The 16,301-nt window shown below is 42.8% G+C and overlaps 2 protein-coding genes across 3 annotated transcripts in view; both read right to left on the bottom strand.

The window, feature by feature from the left end:
- On the bottom strand, positions 1-6,758 carry LOC120624196 (ester hydrolase C11orf54 homolog). Of its 2 annotated transcripts, none has more exons than XM_039890587.1 (8): positions 6,607-6,758; positions 6,118-6,206; positions 4,795-4,893; positions 2,780-2,955; positions 1,978-2,157; positions 1,800-1,896; positions 1,159-1,325; positions 1-741 (listed from the first exon to the last, which is right to left on the bottom strand). In XM_039890587.1, the coding sequence occupies exons 2-8, from the start codon at positions 6,197-6,199 to the stop codon at positions 568-570; spliced, it is 975 nt and encodes a 324-aa protein (XP_039746521.1). In that variant the 5' UTR covers positions 6,200-6,206; positions 6,607-6,758; the 3' UTR covers positions 1-567. The 2 variants fall into 2 exon arrangements, with proteins under 2 accessions (XP_039746521.1, XP_039746520.1); XM_039890586.1 differs by lacking the exon at positions 6,607-6,758 and adding an exon at positions 6,375-6,496.
- Positions 6,759-7,726: 968 nt separating this feature from the next.
- Positions 7,727-16,301, bottom strand: part of LOC120624324 (vacuolar protein sorting-associated protein 13D) — a 52,502-nt gene continuing 43,927 nt past the window's right edge. The window contains exons 60-69 of the mRNA XM_039890788.1: positions 16,068-16,260; positions 15,545-15,708; positions 14,967-15,194; positions 13,718-13,890; positions 13,191-13,365; positions 12,405-12,587; positions 11,763-11,937; positions 11,556-11,687; positions 10,982-11,411; positions 7,727-10,905 (exon numbers count right to left, since the gene is read on the bottom strand). Of these exons, the coding sequence (XP_039746722.1) occupies positions 10,656-10,905; positions 10,982-11,411; positions 11,556-11,687; positions 11,763-11,937; positions 12,405-12,587; positions 13,191-13,365; positions 13,718-13,890; positions 14,967-15,194; positions 15,545-15,708; positions 16,068-16,260 (2,103 nt within the window). The 3' untranslated portion in view covers positions 7,727-10,655. The remainder of the gene's footprint in view (positions 10,906-10,981; positions 11,412-11,555; positions 11,688-11,762; positions 11,938-12,404; positions 12,588-13,190; positions 13,366-13,717; positions 13,891-14,966; positions 15,195-15,544; positions 15,709-16,067; positions 16,261-16,301) is intronic.

Genomic DNA, 16,301 nt, shown 5'->3' with positions numbered 1-16,301 from the left:
ATGGAATAGAATAGCAAAACTTAAATGCAACACAACTAGTTAAAATAACGGTTTCTTAAACTAGTGAGGCCCGAGATTTTTTTTCTAGATTGAATCCGTGTCGCAGTCTTGTGGATGCTTCTGTACAACAATTTCATTGAAAATAATGAAAAGGTCCAAGTAAGGAATTAACGATCACTATTTATAAAAATAGTTATAAGTATACAGAATGGTACTTGCAATTAAATATACTTATTTCTGCCACATTAGCGAGCGATTCAGCGACCGCGCGATAGAGTCGTGGTTCCCGCGCTGTTGGTGGTTTACATCACAGTAAAAACAAGTAGTACCTATGTATTCAATGTTTAATATATCACAAACTATATAGTTAAAAAAATTATAGAACAAAAGTTGTTAGTATAATAGAACCTTTTGTTCCACAATTCTTTAGTAAACAACTACAGGCTGTGAGCTTTCTGGTACTTTTATTTAACCCTGTATATAAATAAATATATATATTGTTTTTATTACACTGTACATTTTTAGGCTCGTAAAGTGTTTTTCCCGTAAGGCTGGTGCGTGCGTGCGTCAGTCCCGGCCGACGGCGTGCGTCTCTGCGGGCGCGTCGACGCGCACGACGGAGTCGGCCAGCGCGAAGTAGCCCTCGTAGTGCACCTCGCCGGGCGTGGTGTCGTAGTGGTAGTGGCCGCCGTCGCCGTGCTGGCTGAACCCGTGGAAGTGCTGCACGCGCAGGTCCAGGCCCTGAGCGGAGGGCAGAGTTAGTGCCGCTGCACCCTTGTACTATTAAACGTTGCATAAGAATTCATCTTCTAAAATTATCCGAGTATGGGAATGAGTAGTTTTCAAACGAATAACGAGTGACGAAACTACTCCCCAGATTTCAACCGGCGGTACCATGTTGCTGACATACAACAGTACCAGGTCATTGATAAATATTACCTTACAATAAATATTACGATTTCAAGCAGGCCCAAAACGATATATAGGCATTTCAATAGAAGAAAGACGACGAAGAGCAAGGCTGTAACTCGCTGTAGTTCAACTTTACGTGCGTAGGGAAAACGTCACGTCGTCGCTGTCAGCTATTCGTTTAATAAACATGTGGCTAAGTAAGGCGCCAGTGCCATGCGTGCCACACCGGGGCGCGGCGCTAGTTACCAGGTCGCCGCTGACGAGCGTGCCCACGTGCGTGATGGGCGCGCGCATGTCGAAGTAGTGCAGCCACGCGTCCACCTCCGCGTCCGTGCGCACGGGCGTCGCGCTGAAGTCCGGCATCACGTGGTGCTTGACGCGCCCCGCGCGGAGCACGAACGCGCCGCCCAGCCCTGCGCGCCGCAACAGACACACGCTACAACTGTTGCATTACCTCCTTGCGGCGACTGCGTCGAACGAAACGTTGATTTCCGAACGAAGCGACGCAGCAGTCACTTACTCAACAGTCTAGGTTGAAATTTCGTATCAGAGGGGATTCATGGAATACTTACTTTACTGGTTGGGTGTAAAGATTAACTTAATTGCAACAATCTACAATGTTGACGTTCAAAAAGTGACGACTGCTTCGTTCGGAAATCAACGTTTCGTTCAACGCAATCGCCACATACTAATAAAATACCCAGAACTAGCGAAGAATACTTCTTACATCTTCGATCTTGAATAAGAAGCAATCAATGTGATCAAACCTAAAGTCAGTAACGATACATGTTAAAGAACGCTATTCTATAAGAGTAAAGCTTTGTTGATATTAGGTTTCTTTTTATTTCTACTATGTTTTATTTTGGTATAAAGTTGGGTATATTTACCGACTACTTTATCACCGTAATGCTCTTTAAGGGCCTCCCTGATGGCAGTGATGAAGTTCGATTCGCCAATCCTCTTTTTCGCAACTACTTTAATAACCTGCAATAAGAAACAAGAAGTATATTTTGAATTAGCATGTGACAAGATGGTAAATGGGCAATCGTTGCTAAATGCTCAAACCTTGCCAGGCTTGCCCTCGGAGAGCAGGTAGTTCCCGAGCAGCGCAGTCCGGGTCTCGTTGCTGGGCAGCTGTCGCTGCAGGTAGCCCCCGCTGCCCTTGGGCGCGCCCACCGGCTCCACGGTCACGATGCGCGAGCCCTGGGTCACCTGGCCCTCGTTCACGTACAAGTTGATTATGCCCTGAAGATATATGAATATTTATGAGCGCTTTTTCAAATAGGGAGAACTGAGAACGTCGATAATATTCGGAGGAAGAACAGTCCAAAATATGCACTAATTTCAGATTCATTGAACAGGTTGCTCAGATTAAGCAAACATATCGTGGCCCCTTCAAAAGGAATTGTGAAGATTTTATAAAGCAAAATTGAGATTCCTTAAATCTGATCACCGCGGCAGGATCTTCTTGAATATGAAAATTTTAAGGTCTAAAAATTAAACTTTAAATTATTTAATGTTCAGTTTACTTGGCACAAGTGATGGAATTTAAAAAGTACCTACCGATTTGCTGATTTTACAATCTCACAATGTACGGAACCTTCTGAGTGCACTTTCTTCGTAATATTTTTTTTAAATAGTAATAATTGGCGGACCAAGCACATGACCCGACTAACGGTAAGTGGAGAACCATCGCTTATAAACCGAGCAACACTGAGTAGTTCATGCGAGGAAAACGTCCAGCAACCGGCCGCCCTGCGTCTATCAACTTGACGTGTACGTATTAAGTCTGATGCGCCTGTAAATACATCTGCGACCTCACCCGTCGGGTCGGTACTCAGCAATGCTCAAGGTTCCCCGGACTCACCTCGCAGTTGACGCCGGCGTGCGGCCACGGGCCCGCGCCCGCGCCGGCCAGCAGCGCGGGGTCGCGGCGCAGGTGGCGCAGCAGCGCGGCCAGGTCGTAGAGCCGGTCGCGCCGCACGCGCGGCAACAGGTACGGCGGCCCGCCCAGCTCCACCAGCTTGGCGTCGCCCGCCAGCCCTGCGAGTTAGCGCACGATCACCACTGCGCGCAGCTAGGTGACGTCGTTGTTAATCCAACATGGCGGAACAATCATTTTCATGCTCCCCGTGGAATGGATGTCAAATGAATGGTCTGCTCAGAGTATAATAACCATAGTAACTTTATTGTTCCTTACAACGTTTTACACACAATTTTAAATGGTTTTCTAAATTTACATAATTAAATAAATTTTTTATTTTACTTAAAACTATGTTTGATTCAATAATTGTCATGTATCATGAGTAGCCAGGACTTTCTGTACATAGCTGCTCTTGCCCATGTTTTTCCTGCTATCTGTGTTAAGTATATCATCGGACCACCTTCTTAATGGTCGGCCTCGTCTACGCTTAGATTCTCGTGGGTACCAATCGATAACTATGTGTCAAACGCTCGTCTTTGACTTCTTGTATATGCTCAGAGTATGAAAAATAAAATGTCTTCACACTAAATTTGAATTTGAATTGAATTGATAAATTCGAAGTTTAACACGATGTAGGTAAGTCGGAGAAATCTTTACTAATATTATAACTGCGAAAGTGTGTTCGTTTGTTTGTCCTTCCTTCACGCCCTAACAACAACCGATGAACTTGATATCTGGCATAGATTTAGTTAAAAGGAAGGAGAGTAGGTAACATAGGCTACTTTTTATCACAGGATACAAACGCTTCCTACGGAATGTTTAAAAACCGGACCACGGAATTTGTAAAAGTCGTAAAAAACGCGGACGAATTACGCAACAGCTAGTTTAGATATTTTAAATTATACCTTCCTACTGTTGTCTTAAATAGATCAGTATGCACCGTAAAGCCACCTTATTATACTCTCACCTCAACTATGATTTCACCTAGTAAGTAAGTATATTACATAGAAGCACGCGAATCAAAAAAGAAAATGGCAAATTATTTAACCAGTAGTTACTCTTTTCAACTTTCTACGAACGAATCTTATAGAGGTTACCACGGTATTTAGTGGTACTTCTTCGCCAGTGGGGTGGTTAGTAACCTAGTAACGGTAATGAAGGCCTAAGCCAATTATTAAATCATAAATTACCCAATATGACTGTAACCGCGAATCGAACCGGGGACTTACGACTAAATACCCCAGCGCACTCCGCTGCAAAATTGAGTGTTATATCAAATAAGTGGCCTGATAAGAACTCACTCCACGTTATCGCACTCTCGGTAAACAACTACTGTTTGCTTCAATATTAACTTGTAATCTCCTCTGATTTAAACAGCAATAATGCAAATAATGGTTTATTTTATTTATTATCTTTATTTCCACAGTGCAAAAAAAAAGAATGAAAAAAAACAAAGATAGAAACAGAATACAAAGGCAACCTTATCGCTTTGTACGTATTTACTTGCGTGTAAACGGATTTTTATCTATTAACTATTTTAGATGAATTTAAAATTGATCTGGTTGAACTGAAATCGAATATGAACAGCATTAGCGTTAAAAAATGTAGGTGAAGAAAAAATTATTCTTAAAAATTATATTTATATTTATTATTAAAATTATATTTATGTGTATTTTAGTTCGACTACATTCATAATAACCAGTAGCCTCAGTGCAAGATTTGCACTGAGGCTACTGGTTATAAGCAGTCGTTTTTATTAAACCGTATCGTCAAATTAAAATGAACCTTATGAAACGCCTTTTATGTTCGTTTTCACTAAACCTTGGTTGGATGCGCAGTGGTTTAAGTAATTCTAGATAAAATGTAAAGTTTACGGGGCTGTAACTGACACTTGACAGATGAAATAGATATAAACTCGGTTTTTTAATTTATACGAAAAATATTAGGAATTGGCATACCTGGTGCACTGAGGTTGAAGGGTTGCTGAGTGAGGTCCGGGCAATCCTCCGCAGACACCTCCACGTGCTCGAAGGTGGCGGGGAGACGCCGAGACAAAACTGGAAAATTAAGAAGCTGGTAAAAAAAATCGTCGCTAAGTTCATCAACACCAGCTTTCTTAATTGCACAGGACTCCTATGCTTCACAGAGATTTAGTTTTAGGTAACTAGCTCCTACTCTGTAGTAACTATTATCAGGTATCTCCGATCATGACCGGAACCGACGCTTGTCATACTCAAGTCAATTTTAAATATTTCTTCATTTAAATAGGTTATCGAGTCGAGTTAGAAGCTAGATCTAAAAGGTGTGTGGAGTCCACCAATCCGCACTTGGCCTTGGCCAGTGTGGTAGAGTATAGACTATAGCAGCAGCATTCTCAGTGCTACTAGATCCTTCTATCTGCTGCGATCAACAACCCATTTGTCCAGCAGCAGTTCCCATGGGGTTAAAATCTTTTTTACCCAAAAGTTAACCACAAAACCGATCTTCAAGAAAAATTGCACTTAAATACTTACCTTTCAACCGAAAGGCAGACATATACACATATACCACTACGTATATATCCCAGAAAATTAAACAGTTGCCGCGGATTTTTGTTTAAACCCATATAAATGCAGAAGAGTTTAATGTATGTTCACAAAAATGTATCAAAAATTAAAAGAAAATGTGACTGCAATAATTTGGACATTAGAGGAAAAAATAAACTTGCAGTGCAGTACACTAGACTACACAAAATAAGCAATTCATTTAAAGGAAATTGTATACAATTTTACAATAAATTACCGGTTGATATCTTGGGGATGTCACTAAAGCAGTTCAAAGTTTGTATTAAGCGAAAGCTTATAGAAAAGTCATATTATAGTATAAAGGATTACGTAAACGATAAAAAAAGCTTGGGTGTAAACAATTGCTCTAACTACGTTGCTTCTTAAATATTTTCTAATGACAATGTGAGATGGTGATAACAAAAAGAACACCCGGCTAAGTTTGTTGTTGGCTTCTTCTTAGACCAGGGCGCGATCGGAACCCTCGTAGCTTTAGTTTTAAGTTTACGATTGTAGTTATCGCCATCACTACTCACTGCTATGTACACATTTTGTATATAATAACGCATCAAAAGTGCCATCTATGTGCCTATTTGAATAAAGAAATATTTGACTTTGGCTTTGAAGTTGCTGGCAACAGTTATTATTTTGTTGCGTTATTTACTGTAGGTTTAGTTACTTTAAACTACACTACTGTTCGTGCTTATCCAAAAAATCCAAAACAAATGAAGTAGGTACCGTCAACTATTTCCTCCAATGGCGGGGTGTACAGCGGCTTCTCATTGAACGGCACCTTAGAGTAATCCACCGAGGCTGCCATGCTGACGCTGAAAGCAAATATCTTATTTAAATATTGTTTACCAAACAAGTTGCCTCAAATTCTTTCAGTCTTATCATTGAAGATATACACCAAGTTTAGCAAGTACATATAGTTCTAATGAAACAGATTCCGATTAAAAGATATATTTTTTAAAGTTTTTCCCTTTTGTACCCACTTTATTGTATCGTTTTCACCCAACGTTGCACAATCTAGGTATATAATATAATACACGAAAACATTAAGTAAAATACAACTTAAACGGTACATAATCAAAGTGGAAAGTGCGTTTAAAGTGTTCTTGAGTAAAAATTAAATTATCTAAGAAGATAAAAAGCATAGGTCAGTATCATTGAACTTTGCTAAGTAACACATTCTCATATGTAGGTTGCTGTTAAAGAAATACTTGCCGACGTTATGTAATATGTGCTGTAGTTGAGGCAGATTCGGAATGGTGAGCCGCGTATGACCCTCAAACAGTGTGTCGGCGAATAATGACCTCAGAGTCGACAAGCGCGCGGCCGTGCACACTCGTCCACGACACTGCTCAACTGAATGAACACAGATGAGCAGTTTTAATGGTTGTAAATAACTTGTTTATTTATAATATGATTTTGTTATCAGTTATTGTTATACCTACATATTTTCTACGGAAGGTATTGAATTCTAGTGGCTAGTTAGGTATTTACTATATAGTATTCATCAAAGCTAGTTCGGTTTTTTTTTTAAATAAAAGCGCACAAATTTTTGTTTGCGACATATGTGTCTGACTGGTAAATGCACTAATCTTTGCAAACTATTGAAAAGAAGTCGTTGACGTAACTTCGTCAAGTCCTTATAAAAATCTGGCTCGACTTCGATAATTTGTATCCGCTTTATGTTAATTCCCGCTCGAAGGTCAATGTTATACAGAATATACATATTATATCAGTTTGATAACAGTACTATCCTTATTTATGGGAAAGAGTAGAAAAGGATAGCATTAAGTACTAAAGCCAATCTGCTATCTGCAGATTTTTGATTTGATATTTTATAAATTTAAAAAGCATATAAAAATAATCGACAGGATTTGAACCTGCGACTCTCTGGCAATCGCGGCATGAGCGCTTTCTCCAAATAAGCTACGGCTTACCGTCGATGCCGAAATAAGTATACGCCTTTTCATATCAGTCTTATAGCGACTGTAGCGTCATCTAGTAGGAAACGTTGCAGTTTCGATCTATTTTTCTCTACCTACTCTATCTCTTATATATAATTTAAGTATTTTTTTTAATTTATTCTAAATGTATGTTTTTGTTCACGGTGCTAGATGTCACAGCCTGATGGATCTTACAGCTTATACTCTCATGTCTCTCTTAATCGTTTTTTCTCCTAACTGACAATATAGTTTTTTATTCGCAAGTTGTGGCCGTCTTTAAGTTGATATGATGATGACGACACATAACCTGGTTGGTTAAAGCTTGCTAGTAGACGTCGATAGGCGTGAAAATGTAGAACAGTAATTTAAAGTACTAAAAATAAAAAAAAATATAATTCTCATATAAATTTATTAGGGGGAAACTTAGGTACGTTCACTTGGTGTTAACAGTTTATTGAATTAGTCAATTTACAGTTATAACTTATTTTTATATTAATTATTGACAATTGCTTTGGGTCATTAAATTAGGCTATCTACTTATCACAATGCTAATAATTAAATAAGAAAGTTAATGCTTAGATATTTATTACAGAGGTTTTCATAAAATATCGGCGAAGTTTTGAAATATTATACCCCGCCCCACCCCAATGTTCTATTGTTTGGAAATCTTAACTGGGCTCGAAATGCATTTTAACGTTAATACCATTTAATACCTCTTTACACAGGAGCGGTCAATTTTTACCTCACAAATGTCGTACGACTAGAATGTAAAAGAATCAGTGAGGCTCCAGCACTTTATATCATATTCAAATGAAGTCAGGAAAAATTTATACAGTAAAATTTGCAGTAAGATATTGTACCATAATTAAAAAAAACAATCAATGACGGTATTTTTATATGCTTCTTAATTTTTATAAAAGATTTGCAATGTTTAAGATATCATAAGCCATAATATAATATAATGAATGACTTGTAGATATATCGTTACCTGATAGCCGGTTCCGTTTGCAACAAGTTATATCAGTCTTTCAGTCTTACTGCCTACTAACTTTTTAAGATAAATAAATAAGTACTAAGTTATTTTTAAAACAAATAAGTACTTAAGTTATATGAACAGGTCCCAGCTTATCTAACTAAAATAATAATGAAACAATAATATAATGTAATTGTGATCCTTTCCAACTAAGAATATTTAAAACTGCAGATTTCCTTGCAGACTGAAAGGAACGCATACAACTATTTTTTTGACTTTTGAAAAACTGATCAAAATGATCAACTATAGTTGAATAAATTAGTAGTGCAAGCCCTGACCTAAAAGTGAAAAATTTCCGGCGCTTCCCAAAGATATAATTAATAAAGATACTTATCAGATGTATTTATAAGGTTAACTACCGTCATATAATATGACAGTTGTATATGACGCACTGTCGCAAAAGGAAAACTTATTAACCTTCAATTAACAATCAATTGTATATCAAAATAACTATTTAAATTGGATACAAATCATAGGTACTCAATTATGCGTTGGACAGTTCTAGACCATGTCCATGCAGTTTATCGCTCGGTCTGAGCTGACCTTTACAGTGCAACACTTTTAAGTAACTCAAAGAAATATGTAGAGGTTGTTCTGTGTACTTTGGTATTTTTTTAAGAGGTCTCAGTTATTGCAGCTGTAAAGGCATTCAAAGTTTTAATTATATATACATATATCATAGTAATTTATCTCTTACAAATATAACAATACCTGCGTTTAGTACTGTCAGTAAAAAAGTCATTTAAAGCAAAGTGTTTGAATTAAGAGATGGTTTTTATGACGAATTTCAGGATACTTAGCGTGAAATCTTACAGCTAGGCCAACATCCAAGTCGCCAGTATCTGGATATGTTTTCACCGCGCGCATAATATATCGTGCTAGGATAGGTAGATGCATAAGCAACATTAGGGCAGATCTAATTAGACTTTTATTCTGACTGCACACTACGCGATAGCACAGCCTTATGCATTTCACTACATCTAAAATACAACGCACTCCACACCATATAATATATAATATCTGCACAAAACACAATATTTCGAGCCTTTACAGTCGAAATAGCGTATCCGTCAAATAAAAAGTGTTAGAATCGGAGGTTTATTTGTATATTTTTTCAATAAGGTTTCTTTTGGAATATATTTTATTGGTCGGTTACGCTAATACGACGGTAAATGCTCGATATGATTACGATGCATCTGCCTTTTCACTCAACAAATCAAACAAATTAGGTCAACTTTTGATAGTAATCAAGGCAATAAATATAATTGTTTGGTACAGCATATTACAAAAGAAGTATTATCCCTTATCATATATCAACACACTAGGTAGTCCGCTTCTTCAGAAAAAGTTTATATACGTTCTAATTAAAGAATGGATTGGCATATATTTTATTGAAATTACGCAAAAGGAGAAACAGTGTTATCTATAACTAGGCTACCTCCTCTATGAGATTATCTCTTAACCTTGATGATTACAAAATATTACATAGGATTTTTTTAACCTCGATATCCACATACTTAAACATCGTTTTCATACATACAGCATTATTCGCCCTTTTCATAATAATTATAAAACGTAAATTATTCAGTCAACAGGATTTCCAAGAAACAATATCTAATGCGATCAATTTACACTCATAAAAAGCATTATTTCATAATTTTTCGAACGTAGTTTACATATTTATATTTCACTATATAAACACATCGAAATATTTGTGCGTATTTGTGGATAAAAGTTGTGTGGCATTATTGGAGACTCCTGTGATAGAATGTAATATTATATTTATCTGAACATGAAAACTTTTGAGCTGCTAACTGTTACAAAAGTCATTTAACTAATACTCTTTGTCTTTGAACTCTTACGTATACATCGTTGTTTTCTTACAAAATATAATGGACAAACCAAATTTTGGCAGGAATGGTTTACGCTAAGATATTTTTCCTCTAAATATAGTAAAATACTGACGGAAAACCAGGTCTCAGTGACTATGTGATATTTCGGGATAAGACAGAACATTGCAAGAAAGCTTGTCGCACATATACTTTACGGATATGTATGTATTACAATCTTTTATAATCTATTACTTTCACCGATCAGACTATTATGTCATCCACAAGATCGCTAACATTAATTGCATCCTAATAAGATCAAATTAGCTATAACTTTAGAGGCGCATCCACACATACTGCCGGCTCGTTGTAAAGTAGGCACCGTCGGGTCGTCGCAACAAATTATCCTTACGCTTTTTAACAAAGGCATATCGTTATATAGCTTCGACATAACGAGTCCTACAAGTCAGTGTGCGGCAAAAGTGTATGCTTGCGGTCGTGATACAACTGCCTCGCGGCGGCCGCGTGTCTCGCCAGCCATCTGGCCACGTCGCCGCTGTCGCACTGGACGCGCGGCCGTCGCACCGCCTCCCCCGACGGCCCGCCGCCCGAGGCGTGGCTCCCCCCTCCGCCCGCGCCGCCCCCGCGCACTCCCAGCTCCACGAACCACGCGCCGTCGGAGAACACCGCCGTACACGACACCAGGTTGCTGAGGACAAAGGTCCGCGAGGATGAGTATCAATACGTTCCATCGCCGGCGAGCACGAGCGAGCGCCCGAGGGTACCTCAAGTGCGTCTCCATGACGACCTGCGGCGCGGCGTGCTTGCACGTGACGATGCGCAGGAAGGAGTCGGACAGCAGCGCGCGGATGTCGTGCGGCGCGCCGCGCACCGTGCGGTAGGCCAGGAAGCGCTCGCCCTGCGCCGGCAGCGCCAGCAGCAGCGCCGCGCCGGCCGCCAGCTCGGGGCAGTAGCGCGGCAGCGGCGCGGCGGCGGCGGCGGCCAGGCGCGGCGCGCGCGCCCGCTCCGGCGCCGCGCCCGCGCGCCGCGACGTCTCGCGCAGCGCCGCCGCCGTCTCCGCCGCCAGGTCCAGCACGCCGATCACGGGCTTGGTCACCGTGCCCACCAGCCCCTTGCCCACGCCCGCGAAGAAGCCCGCCACGCCCTCCGCGGCGGCGCCCTCGTAGCTGTGCTTCACTAGCGACGTCATACCGCCTGCATCAGAAGAGGTACTTTAAAATTACGTTCTAATGGAATGAATATTGAATGAGGTAGAATAATCATAATTAAGGAATGTTGCAGCGAGCGAGCTCAACGCGGTTCGCCACCGGTAGCTCAGCGCTATCGTCAGCCGCTCACCCAGTATCCCGAGGCCGAGGCCGCGGAAGCCGGCGGCGATGTGCGCCCCCGCGGCGCCCGAGCGGATGCGGCGCCGGGTCTCCTCGTGCGCCTCGTCGCCCACCACGCGCTCCAGCCCGTCGCCCAGCGTTTCTGGAAGTTCACGAACATTATATAGTGTTTAGAAAAGCCGGAACTCTTCACAAAATCTGTGAAAAACCAACTTGCCTGTCACTTTGGCAGCGGAATTAGAAATCCCGTGGGTGACGTTCTTGAGTAGGGCGCCCACGTTGCCCTCTAGCAGCAGGCCCGACACGCCCTCCGACACGTCTGCCACGAAGCCCAGCGGGTTCCCCAGGAAGTCCACCGAGCCCAGAATCTTAGCCGCCTGCCATTTCAACTCCTGTTCCGAAGAGAGCGTAGGAATTAAATACTTAAATTACGTGCACTTTATTGCAAACCAGTCATGATCTTAAGCGAGTATGGAAACACATCTTTAAAAATTCACGTGTACAATTTCCAATTTTTGGGATGATGCGAGCGTGAGTTATTTATTACCAATACACATGACATGCTTCAAAAGAAAGGACTTCCTTTTTTTAAGGCGACAGACAACTTAATGTTATTATATTATATTGTTACTTATTGTTACTATATGTAATTAACTGATTGCAACTAAGAAAAACTTTTCCACGATTAAATATATAGGCTGAAATTATTGAGATTATAGGTGAGGTAAAGTATGACTTATCAACTAATATATTTAACTCTCGACCGCGATCCAAAAAAATCACTCATTGTCGACGTTTAATTCTAAAACTTTTAAGGAAAACCCCAAGCGGCGCGCTGCGCCAGGCGGGGGCGGCTCACGTCTTTGAAGTGCTGCAGCAGCTGGCGCGCCAGGCCGGCGGCCGTGTCGAAGGCGTGCGCGCGCACGAAGGGCTCCAGCTCCACGGCCGCGTCCTCGAAGCGGATGAAGGTGAGGCCCAGGCGCCGCTTCAGCGCGCCCAGCTCGCCCTCCAGCTTGCTGGCCGTGAACATCGACAGGCGGATCTGCGGACACACTTCGCAGATAGGGGGGCTCTCGGGGGACCGAGTGCGACCCCCGGCACGCAGCTCTAACTTTTTGGAGTTAAGTGCGTTTTCAATTTATGCAATTAAATATCAGCTTTAACTACAAGGAAAACATCGCCCGCTCGCCTGAGAGACATCCGTAACGGTTTCAAAGGCGCGTGAAGTCTACTTGCGTGGTGGACCGCAGTCTAAACCCTGGTGGGCCGGTAATGGATTATATATAATGATGACAATGAATCGTATCAAAAGGTACATCTGAACTAATGTTCGGGCCGCTGCGTTTAACGAACACTATATCGTCAGCAGTTTACAATCAAACCTCGGAGCCGTAACCAGTCCTGTGCTTTTCGGGCTAAAACTCGACGCGTACTCTTTATCAACATCACTATACCATTTACATATCATTATCAGTTATTTATTAGACATACAGTCTACTTATAAATCTATATAAACCCATAAAGGATCACACCCCGAGCAGCGAATCGACCGCTCCGCATCTCCAGTAACGGTTCTAAAGAATGCGTTTATCGCATACTCGCAAGGCGCTCGCTCGCCGGCGCGGCCGTAGGTTTGTCCCGGTACCTGGCTGGGTATGATTTTGATGAGCGCGAAGTAGTATCTGGTGGCGTGCAGCGCGGTGAGCTCGTGCAGCACGCGCCGCGTCTCGAACTCCGCCTCGTCCGGCTCCTCGGCGTCCGCGTCCGCGCCGCCCGCGCCCGCGGCGCCCTCCGCCCACGACCACATCAGCAGGATTAACCTGCGCAAGGTGACGGATGCAAACGAGCGGCTGCGAATTTTAGCAGATTCAAGCATGGCAAAAAAATAGGCATTAAGAACCCAAGGTGCTTTAATGTATTAAGAAATTTTACATATTGCATGCATTTGCGCCCGGGGCGACTCTCGGTTTCGAGAATGCGAAGAATTTAGATTTATCTTCTTCCAGGAATGTATTCAAAATTGTTGGGAAAACCACTATTTTAAGCTTTACAATCTACGAATAAAAATAATCTCAAGCCCACTGTCACTCCAGAGAATACTCGGCAGACAAGAAGGATCTTTAAAGAATTGTAACGAACGCCTCGTGCTCGTCAGGGCGAGCGCGCACGCACCTCTCGTCGAGGCGCACGGCGAGCGGGCGCAGCGCCACGACGCAGTGGCTGAAGTACACGGCGCGGTGGCTGCGCGGCGGCGCGCGCTGCAGCTGCAGCGCCACGTGCAGCGCGGGCGCGGCGCCGGCGCGCGCGGCGCAGTGCAGCAGCACGGGGCTGGGCGCGCTGGCCAGCTGCGGGCGCACACGTCACTACCCGCGCACGGGCCACCGCCCATCGCCCCTAGCGGCTGGCTCGTGTACTTTAACCTCCCGCGTTTGGGGTTAGTGAGGTATTAACTGTAACCTCCGTTTACATACTGGCGACCCTATTTGTCCGGTCTACAGATCTATCATAATTTATAATAAACTACCGAATATTATTAGCGAAGAAAACGATGACATCGATTTTAAGAGGAAAATCAAAAAATGGTTATTTCAAAAATGTTCCTACGATATCCAAGAATTTCTAAGTTTATAGACCTCAAAATCACGACATTCATTTTGTAATATTAAATGTACACTAATATTTTGTTTTATAAAATTAAATAATCGCCTTATTTAAATTGATTTTCAATTGGTTTCCATGACATATCACAGTAATTTTTAACAAAATTAAATAACTAAGCAATTATTTAATATTATAATAGATTTATTAACTTGACGATCTTTAATAGTAACTAATTATTCTGACATCTGATATAAATTTCTACTAACACTAATTAGAATCCCAAGAGAGAAATCGTGTATTTGTAATAATTTTAAGGGTCAAACTGTTTCTTATTGCTACGCCCTGACAGGGCCTCACGATTATGTTAAGGTAATGGATGCAAGTAAATAAATAAAAATAATCAAAAGAACATAACTCTTGCGTATCATTGATCGTTTTCTCAGCGTACGGCTGATCATAAAATTTATGGGCAAATGCCACTGGTAACGTTTCAAATAGAGAATACTTTACATTATATTTTAACGTGTGTTTGTGTTTATAAATTTATACCCAGTGACTTTTCTTCTTCGTTGAACAGTGACCAATTTTAAAATCGGTAATCGGAAAATGGAATCGGTAATACCATGTAATTTATTTGGTCGCTAAACCACGGCAGATATAATAATTATACAACTTTGGCCGGTCGCCGCCCGTATTTTGTCTGGATTTATCTCGAAGTAGGTTCTCAGAATAATGCTCAAATTTCAAAGCAAGTTTGACGAAATGAAATGAATAATTAGTTGTGTACGAAGCATCCTATGAGTGTGGGCGGTGCGCAGACCTGGTTGTCCCACTGCATGCAGTCGACGCTGAGCGCCAGGTGCGCGGAGCGGGGCGCGCGCGCCGCGTCCAGGCGCACGCCCGCGAAGTGCGCGTACAGCAGCTCGGCGGGCGGCCAGCGCGCCACCAGCGACACGGACACGCCGCCCAGGCCCAGCCGCACGCCCCACTCGCGCGCCGCCTCGCCCCCCGCCTCCGCCTCGTCCTCGCTGCCGGCCAGCCTGTAGTCCTGCGCAGTCGCAGCATCAAACACCAGAGAGTTTTTCATCTGTTATGGTGAAGATTTTGGAGTCTCGTGCATTTTCAGGAGAAACTTATCATAGAACATTTATTTTCAATCAAAAGGACCTTTGCCATATTTATAGGATTTAGCAGGTCAATATTAGCACCCTATGTATTACTAGTTACTACTGATTGGCCCCAAATTTAAATACAAATTTGATGATTTAACTAAGAAATTGCGAGTACATATCTGTAAAAATGTTCTTTTAATTGCAAAGTTAATAATCAGATCATTACCGCAGTGAAATTTAAGTTTTATACTAAACTCAATGAAATGTAAGATAGTAGTGCACTCACGGGGTGGGCCTGGTCGCAGATGCGCACGAGGCGCGTGGGCCCGTCGGCGCACAGCGTCACGGCCAGGCGGCCGGAGCCGGGCCGCAGCGTGTGCCACGCCACCGCCTGCTCGGCCGGCACCGCGCCGCGCCGCGCGCCCGCCAGCCCCAGCACCACGCGCCCGCCTGCGGCCCGCACAGCGGTATTACAGCGTTACTGGCACATGGGGTGGCACGCTATATGCAGCTCAGCGCTGATTCAAATTAGGCAAATTCTGGTTATGGACGATCCCAAGCTAACCAGCAAGTGTGCACTGAGAGAAAGCGTCCGTTCACTATGGGAGCTCCATGGATTGGTCCAAGAGTTTTCTGAAGAGTTATTAATGAAACTTTCAAGCCTTTCCTGACTTTGCTGGCAATCATCTTCACCGCTTGAATGAATGGTATATTCGACCATCCGTTATAATAGTAAGTTCTCCATACGTTTATATACGCCTGTTAGTTGTTATTTCAATCAAAGATTTGGTAATCACGCAAAAACTAACCCGGAGCGAGTCCCATCAGGCCGTGTTCGGGCTGCACGCAGAGGTTGGCGTGCGCGCAGGCCATGCGCGCGGCGCCGCGGGCCTCGCGCACGAGGCGCCACGCCTGCGTGGAGGCGCGCCGCGGGTCCGCGCGCCGCAGCACCAGCGCGGCCGCGCGCCCGGGCCGGGGCGCCGCCTCCTCGATATCCAACACCTAATGGTGGACCATTCTTGTTAAAAGACTTCACCATTTAG

Source organism: Pararge aegeria, chromosome 6, assembly GCF_905163445.1.
Source record: "Pararge aegeria chromosome 6, ilParAegt1.1, whole genome shotgun sequence".
Taxonomy (NCBI): Eukaryota; Metazoa; Arthropoda; class Insecta; order Lepidoptera; family Nymphalidae; genus Pararge; species Pararge aegeria.
This window is presented reverse-complemented; position numbering and strand designations above follow the sequence as displayed.

Bases quoted from the DNA above. Each gene is read 5' to 3' on its own strand.
- LOC120624196 (XM_039890586.1), bottom strand. From the start codon at position 6,466: ATGTACCGTTTAAGTTGTATTTTACTTAATGTTTTCGTGTATTATATT. The intron at 2,956-4,794 runs GTATGCCAATTC...GCTAACTCGCAG, and splicing joins CTTCAACCTCAGTGCACCAG to GGCTGGCGGGCGACGCCAAG. The intron at 1,326-1,799 runs GTAAATATACCC...TGCGGCGCGCAG, and splicing joins TTACGGTGATAAAGTAGTCG to GGCTGGGCGGCGCGTTCGTG.